General features: G+C 18.4%; 2 protein-coding genes across 2 annotated transcripts; one reads left to right on the top strand and one right to left on the bottom strand.

Moving 5' to 3' along the window:
• The first annotated feature begins 1151 nt into the window (after window positions 1–1151).
• Window positions 1152–3841, top strand: LOC108001299 (CCA tRNA nucleotidyltransferase 1, mitochondrial). Its single transcript, XM_017062247.3, has 6 exons — window positions 1152–1333; window positions 1529–1838; window positions 1922–2198; window positions 2331–2525; window positions 2603–2962; window positions 3539–3841. Exons 1-6 carry the CDS (start codon window positions 1280–1282, stop codon window positions 3738–3740), a joined length of 1398 nt encoding a protein of 465 aa, XP_016917736.1. The 5' UTR covers window positions 1152–1279; the 3' UTR covers window positions 3741–3841.
• Window positions 3842–3956: 115 nt separating this feature from the next.
• Window positions 3957–8921, bottom strand: LOC108001297 (transcription initiation factor IIA subunit 1). Its single transcript, XM_017062245.3, has 8 exons — window positions 8739–8921; window positions 7742–7946; window positions 7118–7417; window positions 6833–7020; window positions 5597–5692; window positions 5321–5464; window positions 5119–5208; window positions 3957–5006 (listed from the first exon to the last, which is right to left on the bottom strand). The coding sequence occupies exons 1-8, from the start codon at window positions 8760–8762 to the stop codon at window positions 4899–4901; spliced, it is 1155 nt and encodes a 384-aa protein (XP_016917734.1). The 5' UTR covers window positions 8763–8921; the 3' UTR covers window positions 3957–4898.
• Window positions 8922–10412: the final 1491 nt, after the last annotated feature.

The raw sequence follows: 10412 nt of genomic DNA, 5'->3' as shown, positions 1-10412 counted from the left end.
ATTATTAAAAATATGATATAAATTTAAATAATATCACAATATAAATAATTACAAGATCTAAAATTATAATACAAAACGAGATTTACAATAGAATTTCGCTACAATCTTGTTTATTGCATGAAATTTTTGTTCATTGTATTTTGGCCATTTAGTTTTAAAATTGTAGTAATGGTTTAGATAGTAAGAAAATACGAAGAAAATATGGAAATAAATTATATGATTAATTATCTCTTTCGTTATACATATTTTGATTTTGTATGCATCTTCGGTTCTGTTTCTTATACTAGCAAACTTTTACTATAAAATAAGTTGAGAAAAAAAAGATTAATATTTTTAGATTTTGTTTTCAAATAACTTAAATTGACAATTTTTCAGAAATTATTTAGTTTTCAATAAAAATGAAATATATCTATGAATATAGATACAAATGCTATTAATAAGCATTAAATTATTCTATATGAAAATAAACAAAAAATTTAGAATAGTTTTATTATTTATATCCGTGTTTTTAAAAAAATTGAGATTGGACATTTACGATTAAGGAATTTTTAAATTCAAAATATTTACAATTAATGAATTTTTAAATTCAATTTTTTCAGAAAGTAATAAAAAAAATTTATTTTCACATATAAAATTACTTTTCAATGTATCATTTGTATTTAATAGCTAATAAATATAATTAGCATATTTCATTTATACTTTAAAATTTTTCATATTTAATTTAATTCATAACAAAACTTGAAACATTCAAAAATAAAACTTTAAATGAAAAAACATTTTTTTTTCTTTTTTACATATTTATTTTTACATATAAAATTAGCCTCTTCATAATTTCAGAAGAGACATTATATTTATAATGTAAATTAAATAATAATATATATATGTTATAATATTTCATTTTTATATTATCATATAAAAAATATAATAAAAAAAATTAGAGAAATTATGATAATAGTGCTTACCTATAAAATTATGCGAAATAATTTTTTATTTAAAACAAGTATAAATTTTTTACATTATAAAAAAATCAAAAAAATTAAAAACAAAATATTTGAAAAAGATAATTCTATTATAAATTTATTTATTATGTAGTTTTGTATAATATTTATAATTTATTATAAATTATATTATTATATATTTTATAATAAAACTGAAGATCAATGTAGTATAACCTGGTTAAATAATTACAAGCAAAGTAGTATGATATATAATAATATTGTTAAAAACAAGATTATTTTATAATATGAAATTTTAGAAAATATTTTTGAAATTTTAAGTAATGTTTATGATTTTTTCTCGTGTAAATTACATTTTTTCTCATCATTTTTCTCAAGTGAGTGTACTTAAAAAATATATTTTTAGTAAATTAAGAAATTAAGGTTAAGTTCTTAAAATGAGTTTCATATAAATGTTTTAATAAAATATATTTTATTAAAAATATATAATAAATATAATAAATATTTTATTATGTAAATTTATAGATATATTTATTATTATTAAACATAAATAAAATTAAAATTTTTAAAAGGTACATAGAACTTGGCAATCACTTATCATGAAGGATGAACTAATTCCATTAAACAGGTCTAATCCTGTAATTAAAAAACTAGATAACCCATTATTTCATTCTATATTTACACCAGAACTTAATATCTTAGCTCAGTTATTTAAAAAGTATAATTATGAATTAAAAATTGCTGGTGGTGCTGTTAGAGATATTTTAATGGATATAAAACCATTAGATTTAGATTTTGCAACAAATGCTACTCCAGAAGAAATGAAAACTATGTTTGTTAAAGAAAATGTTAGAATGATTAATAATAGAGGAGAAAAGCATGGTACATTAAAATATATATATTAATATTTTCTATTATAATAAAAGATTCTATCATGAAATTATATTCTATCACTTAAACTTTAGGAACAATTACAGCAAGAATAAATGATAAACAAAATTTTGAAATAACTACACTTAGAATTGACACACATACTGATGGTAGATATGCAAAAGTTAAATTTACAAAAGATTGGAAATTAGATGCTCTTCGTAGAGATCTTACAATAAATTCCATGTTTCTTGACTTTGAAGGAAAAATATATGATTATTTTTTTGGTTATGATGATTTACAAAAAAGAAGAATTGTTTTCGTTGGAAATCCATCATATAGAATTAAAGAAGATTATCTTCGAATTTTAAGGTATTTTTTCATTATTTTTTCACATAAATAATGACATACATTTTTAGATTGGATACATTAATGCTAATTCCATATTATATAAATTTTTTGTTTAATTTTTTTAAATTTATATATTATTATTTATATATATAGGTATTTTCGATTTTATGGAAGAATTGCAGAACAACCAGATGTACATGATGAATCAACTATAATAGCAATAAAGGAAAATATACATGGATTACAAAGAATATCTGGAGAAAGAATTTGGAGTGAATGGTCAAAAATTCTTTCTGGAAATTATGCTAAAGAATTAACTTTAAAAATGTTGAAATGTAATATTGCAAGGTAATAATATATCAAAAAATATCATATAAAGTATGTGATATCATGTTTAATAATATGCATATAATTTATATTTTCAGATATGTTGGATTACCAGAAAATCCAAATATAGAAAATTTTAAAATTGTTTATGATATATTTAAAAAAAATAATATTTCTTTGCAACCAATTACTTTTCTTGCTGTAATGCTAAAAGATGAAAATGAAGTATTTCAACTTCATAATAGATTAAAATTATCTGCATATGATAGAGATTTAGCATTATTTTTAATTAGATATTGGGAAGATAAACCATCAGTAGATCTTCTGAAATTTTATAAAAGCATACTTGTTCATTCAAAAGGAAATATTGTTAATACAAGAAATTATATTTGTGAATTATTAAAATGTAAAAAATATTTTAATTTTGCTGAAGACATAGAAAAAATAATAATACCAAGGTATAATACAAATTAAAATAAAATAAATTAAATTAAATTACAATAGAAAATACGTTAAAATTTAATATGTTAATATGTTAAATATGTTAATTTTTACTAATTCTAAAAAATTATGTATAATAATAGTATATATTATAGTGTAGTATATATATACTATTATTATACAGTATATATTTTTGAATGCAAAATTTTGTTTTATACATTTATATATTAATATATACAATATTTTCCGCTTAATTATATTATACATTCAGATCCATTGCAACACTCATCCGAGAAAATAAATATTCTAAGAATTATTTTCATAACTTCGTTTGTTTATCGAATTTATACAAGGCAACAATAAAAATTAATAGAAATAAATGAAATAGACTTCTCTTTAAGTCCAAGAAAAACGAAGCTTTATGAAGAAGAATTAGTGAAGATAACTTCTTTTCGATATTTAAACAGAAAAAATGAAACACTTAAGCGGACAATGTTATATAATATACATATAAATTTAAATTATAAAATGATCTTTTTTATACTAATAAAAAATAATTAGGATTATTTGTATATCAAATTAAATGTTTTCAGATTTCCAATTAGTGGAAATATGCTAAAACAACATGTAAAAAAAGGAAAGATGATGGGTATTGTTATCAAAGAATTGAAAAATATTTGGTTGGATAAAAATTTTGAAATGAATGCAGAAGAACTATTACATGAAGTTCCGCGAATTATTAGTGAATTAGAAGATAAAAATTCAGAAAAAAATAATATGTTTTTAATTAAATAAATAAATTTTAATAATTATATATAGTTAAAATAAATAAATAAATAAATATATATATATATATATATTATATAATATATATAATATATATATATTTCTATATATTCTGTTTTTTTAATTCTAAAAATTTCATATTTTATAACTTTATAAAAGGAATAAAAAAAGGGAAAACAATTATACATTTTTAACAAATGTATAATTTTATAGAAATTATTAAAGTTAACAGTATAAGACACATTTATTTTTAAGAGCATCACATATTTATAATAGATTGCAATTTCTTAGAAACTATTTACACAATAAACTCACATGAAAAAATTTGCATCTTCAAAATATAATACAAGATTTGCTTGATTATTGAGCTCTTCATTATTCAATAAAATTTATTTAATATTACATTTAAATTAAATTTGAATTAATTGAATTTTAGAATGACATTAATATTTTCTTATTTTAATTCAATGTTTTCGATTCAATGTTTTTTTTTAATTAAAGTTAATTTTAAAATATTACATATTATCTAATATCTCTATACAAGATGTTAACATATTCGTGAAACTTTTAGAATTTAGAGGATTAATTCTAAGAATTAAAAATATTATAAAAAAGTTAGTATATAAAAATGTCGATTAAAATTTATTTATCAAATTAAAAACAATTGAAGTTTGAATTAGACGAAGCAAATTAGAGAGTGACATCATTCTAATTTCATCACTTTCGCATTCTATTCCCAGTTTATTTAATTTAAATTACTTATAATTTAATAAATAAGTTTTAAACGACATTTTTGCATACTAATTTTTATTTTATTTTAACATCTAGAATTAATTCTTCAAAAATGTCTTCTGAATATATATTATGTGAATATATTAACACTTTGTATATTATAACTTATGAAATTTGTGTTATATCTTATTTAAAATATAAATTCAATACATGCATTTTTTATTAAATTGAATAATTAGATTTTAATTTGGAAAAAATAAAAATTCTATTCAATTCTAATCATATCTTAATATAATATAAAAATAATTATTGATTTTCAAATTTTGATTAAAAAAAAATTTAATTTTTTTTTAAAACACAAATTTAAAAGTAAATTTTTATATCAATTTCATATGAACACATTACCAGGTCAATTTTCATAATTTTAAATATTATTTACCATTCTGCATCACCATTCATTTTTTGAAAAACATAATCTTTACCACTAAGGTTCATTATTCCATCTTTGAGGTAGAATTTCCATTTATTTCTACTCCTTGTTATCTAAAAAATTTTGAATTTATTAAAAAATTTTGCTAATATTAATATTTTAATAATTAAATCTCCTTTTGTATTAAAATAATTTTTTTTACATTAAAATAAAATTATTAAATACCTTGTCATATTGACAGACAACAACATTATCAGTATCAAAAAGATCTGCTGGATCATCATCTGTTACATCGTCTTCTGAATTTAAAGGTTCCTATGAAATAAAAATGATTAATATCATTAAATAAATGATTTTATTTTTTTAAATTTTTAAAGATACAAATATTATAAAAATAAAAAAAAAAGCAATTAAATATTTTAAATACTTCTTCTCTGGCTGTAGCTTCATCATTTTCCTCTTCTTCTTTATCATCAAGATCTTCTTCTTCATCTTCATTATCTTCTTCTTCTTCTTCTTCTTCATCATCTGAAGAATCACCAAATGGACCATCTAATTGTGCTATATTATTCTATTCATGAACAAATAAAAAGAATTAAATAACAAAATTAAAATGAATTTTATATAATATAAGACAAAAATATAATTATATTTTTTATTATTCAAATAATTATTCAATATAATATATTATTTCTAACTATACCTGATTTTGAACAGATCGTTGAGAAATATTATTTGCATTTTGTGTAACAACTTGAAGAGATTGATTAACTTGAAGTGGAGCCAATGTTGCTTGACCCTAAAATTTATATGAAATTTATATAAAAATAAATGACTTATGTTAATTAATTTAAATCGTCAATAAATTATTGAATGTATAAAAAAAGTATGAATATTATCTTACAGAGAAATTTATTTAATCTGAAAATTTTAATTTTAACTAAAATTTATATGTATGTATAATAAGTAACAATTTTTTTATCACATTAAATTTCTTTAAAAATATGAAATCAATCCTAAAATTTTTTAGTAATAATTATATTTTTCATATTTTCAAGATAATTTTTCCTTTTTAACAAAAAAATAGAACATTAAATTATGTACAATTTATAATTTAAAATTTTGTTTTATTATTATCATTATAGAATTATATTTAAAAATGAAAAATATATTGAAACTTTGAACATTGTTTTCAGTTCTATGTGAAATCTATTATTCTCTATATACACATAAACTTTCATTAAAATCAAAATTTTCAGATATTTCATAGAAAAACATGAAATGATAAATGAAAATTGAATTTTTTTTTAATTTTAATAATTTCTTATTGATACAATTTATTTTATCCTTTTTTTTATCATTATTATTAATCAAACAATTTATTAGCTAAAAAAAATATTATAATAAATAATACTAAAAATATTACAAAATAATACTCAACTTTAAAATTTCTAATGAAATGATAATTGAAAGTTAAGCTAACATATTAATTTAATAAAATATTTTAAGAATAATGTATTATTTTAAATAATTTTGTAAAAAAAATTCTTTAAATCAATAAATTTTTAAAATAATTCTTTCCTTAGATATTTTTTTGAACATCAATTTTCTTTAAGAAAGTAAATTATTAATATTAATTTAAAATATTAAAGTTAAAATTATATATAAGTATTATACATAAAAGTTAAAATAATCTTCTAAACTAATGATTTTTAAAAATAATTTTCTAGATAATAATAAAATAATCTAAGAAAAGAATATAAGATATTATCTTAAGAATATTTCATTATTATTTCATTATTCATTATAATTTATTCATTATATATAAAAATTTTTCAATAATGATAAATTTAAAAATAATTTTAATAAGATCAAAATAATATTATTACTAAAATATGAAAAGTAGATGTTATTAAATTTGCATAATTTCTATTATTACCTGATTTTGTACAGATCGTTGAGAAACATTGTTTGCATTCTGTGTAACAACTTGAAGTGGAGTCAATGTTGCTTGCCCTTGAAGTGTAGAATTAACATGCTGTTGAAGTAATGTAGAAGCTAAGTTTGCTGGTAATCCCATTGCAGCTGTAATAACTGGACCTGTTAAAATTGTATGCAATTGATTACCTAAAAAATTAAATAGAATTCATTAGTTAATTTTGCAAATATAATTTTTATTTTCTTAATATTAAAATATAATAAAAGAAAAATAATTTCAATGTACCTTGTATTGCAGATGCAGGAACCTGAATAGTTAGAACTCTTAAAGGAGCATCTGGAATGCCTGTCTGTGGTGGCAATGTTATTTGAATAGGTACTTGCCGATCCATTACTGCTGATGATGATGTTACTAATTGTTGTACTGGTGTACCAGTATGTTGTATACCAGTTGTTGTTGAATGACATTGTGTCTGAGTTTGTGATTGTTGAGGAGATTGTTGTGATTGCTGTTGCTGCTGTTGTGATGTTTGTTGAGGAGCAGAATTTCCTGTTTGTTGTACAAAATGATTTCCTATATTTAGTCCTAAAATCACATTACATTTGTTGAGAAAAAAATTATTAAAATTTTTAATAATAATTAAAATATTTTTTAATTATTTAATATATTAATAACAATTTATGTTATTAATTTTTGTTATTTAATTATGTTATATATATATTTAATTTATGTTATTAATAACAATAACTTATTATATTTTAATAGTTTTTTTTTCGAGAGTTTCTTTAATTTAAATTTTTTTCTATTATATATTTTTTATATTGTATATTAAAGAATATTAATGATTTATAAAAAAATATTGATATATAATAAGATATAATATGATATATAAAAGAATATAAATATTACCTTTGTTAACAGTTTTGTGCGTATTTATTTGGGGAACTTGAGGCTCTGGAGGATCTGGATTTAATTCAACAGCTTTACTAGACATTAGTTTAGTTTCCCATATTTGTTTAAGTTCTTGTAATACTTGTTCATCTACACCTTCATCTATAAATGATTCTCTTACACCTGATATAACATCTTCTATCACAGTATTATATAGTTTTAGCTGTAATTAAAATAAACATAATTATAAAATAAATTTCATTATCAATTAATTCTTATAATTTATATATTTTTATTTATTTTAATATTTTTCCTTTATTTTATTTCTTATTTGATATTCTAAATTTATATTAAAATTAAAAGATCACTTTTATATATGATCAAAAATTAATAATAGTTATAAAATAATAGTTATACTTATAAAATAAAATTTATAAATATATTCATAAAATGTTTCTTACATTAATTATAATTATTATCACAATTTTTTTATGTAAAAATTCTTATCATTATTTAGAAGACATAATAATTATTATTTAATATATTTCAATAAATTTATTGATTTATTGATAAATTAAGATACATTGAAATCTTTTAAATACTGACATTATATCTAACCTTAAATATGTTGAAAAAAAAAATTTTTAGAAACATAATTAAAAAAAAAATACAAATAAATTTGCAATAAATTGGATTTAAAATTTATACATTTAATAGAAATATTATTAACATTACTAATATCACTAACATTGAAAAAATCAAAATTTATAAATTAATTCAAATTTATTTTGAAAATTTAACAACTACTCTAAAAATTTATAGCGTATAAATTTTTATTATTAAAATTGTAAAACATAAAAAAAAAAGAATTTTAAAAATAAAAAAAAACAAAGATAACAATGATAATGAAAATAAAATAAATTAAGAGATAAAAATTATCCTTGTCGTCATTATAATGATTATAATTAATTGTTTTTTTAATCAGTTTTTGCTTTTGCCCATATTTATTACTCACCACACTTGTCTGACTGAGGGCCATTGCAAGGATAATTCGTATTGTCTACTAAGAAAAACAATAGGAATAATCCAACGAATAAATCAGCCCCAGTTCAGAAGCTGATCTGCGGTATCATCGCTCTTTTATATATTGTGGACACGTCTCCCATTCCACCTAACTTTAGTATGAATTGAGAACAATTATTTGAAGAAAAATCAATGTATCCAATATTACCAAATTGAATATCTATAAAAAGATATCATTTATTATAAATAATAATATCAAAAATTATAAAAATTATTAAAAATATAGCTTAAATTTTAATTTGATGGTTTCAAAATTTTGAATTTTTTTATATGTTTTATAAATTTTGATGTGTATAATAAAAAAATTATGATTTTAATTATCAAAATTTAGTAATTCAAAATAGATTTACATGCGAATTGTATATTTTTAGGGATTTTTGTAAATTACATGATGTCAATTATCCAATCCGCTTAAAAATTAGACCAGCAAGCGCTAAATTCAAATTATTTTTAGTTGTATGTTAATTATTTCTTTAATTACTTTAATTACGCAATCTAATTGAATAATAAAAATACTAACATTAGATTTTCAAATTGTCTTTCAAGTAAAAATTTTAAATTATTATTTAATTAAATTATTATTGTCACAAAATTAAATTATATATTAGCTGACAAAATTAAGAATTAGATTTTAATTTAATTTCAATTTAATATTTGTAAAATAATTGAATATTAAGAAGAAAATATCATAATATATTTTATGTATTGTTTATTTGAATATTTATGATAATATTATAATAATATTTATAATAATATTTTTCATTAAATATTAAATTATATATAATAACATTAAATAATATTATCATTAAATATTGTATGTTATAATATAAATTCTTTCACATATATAAAACTATAAAATTAAAACACTAAAATTATTAATTGAAATTTTTAAATGGTACGCTTAAATCTTCAACTTTCAAATAGAGTAAAAATTCATAGCATAAAAATCTTAAAAGTCCAACTAAAATGTAAGACAATTTTGTTTTATAAAAAAATATATAATAATATTTAATAATGTAATAATAATGTGTAATAATATTCAATAAGAAAAATAAATTGCTTTATCATTAAAAATGCGCGTGCGCGCGCATGTATGGTGTGTGTGTGTGTGTGTGTACACATATCAGTCACTCTGCATATTTATTATATGCATATTAAATAAAAATAAAATAAAGGTAAAAAACAATTACTAATAAAACTAATAAAACAAAATAAGACAAATATAAATATATATGTAATATTATAAATTAAATAATGTACATATTATAAAAGAAAAAAAAGTTTAATTTAAATTCTATTTTTTAAATGATATTGTAGAGTATTAAAAATAGAATTTTTAATTTATAATAATTATAAAGTCTAATTATTAAATGTTTAAGAATCCGAATCGAGTCAAAATTATTCGAGTCGAATTCTCAAAAGTGTGGATATATATAAGAACCAAAAAATTTCGAATCATATCGGAAATTATTTTGATCGGTTTATAATTTTCGAAGCAAGCTTCATTAAAGATGATTATGAATTGAAAATATTATAAATATTATATTTAATATATTTTGATTCTAATTTTCGCAATATTATTGTTCATAACAGTTTGTGATATTTA

The sequence above is a fragment of the Apis cerana genome, linkage group LG5, assembly GCF_029169275.1.
Source record: "Apis cerana isolate GH-2021 linkage group LG5, AcerK_1.0, whole genome shotgun sequence".
Taxonomy (NCBI): domain Eukaryota; kingdom Metazoa; phylum Arthropoda; class Insecta; order Hymenoptera; family Apidae; genus Apis; species Apis cerana.
This window is presented reverse-complemented; position numbering and strand designations above follow the sequence as displayed.

Bases quoted from the DNA above. Each gene is read 5' to 3' on its own strand.
- LOC108001299 (XM_017062247.3), top strand. From the start codon at position 1,280: ATGTTTATGATTTTTTCTCGTGTAAATTACATTTTTTCTCATCATTTT. The intron at 2,199-2,330 runs GTATTTTTTCAT...TTATATATATAG, and splicing joins GATTATCTTCGAATTTTAAG to GTATTTTCGATTTTATGGAA. The intron at 2,526-2,602 runs GTAATAATATAT...TTATATTTTCAG, and splicing joins TTGAAATGTAATATTGCAAG to ATATGTTGGATTACCAGAAA.
- LOC108001297 (XM_017062245.3), bottom strand. From the start codon at position 8,762: ATGGCCCTCAGTCAGACAAGTGTG. The intron at 7,021-7,117 runs GTACATTGAAAT...TTAATTTTTTAG, and splicing joins TCCTGCATCTGCAATACAAG to GTAATCAATTGCATACAATT. The intron at 5,465-5,596 runs GTATAGTTAGAA...GTTCATGAATAG, and splicing joins AACGATCTGTTCAAAATCAG to AATAATATAGCACAATTAGA.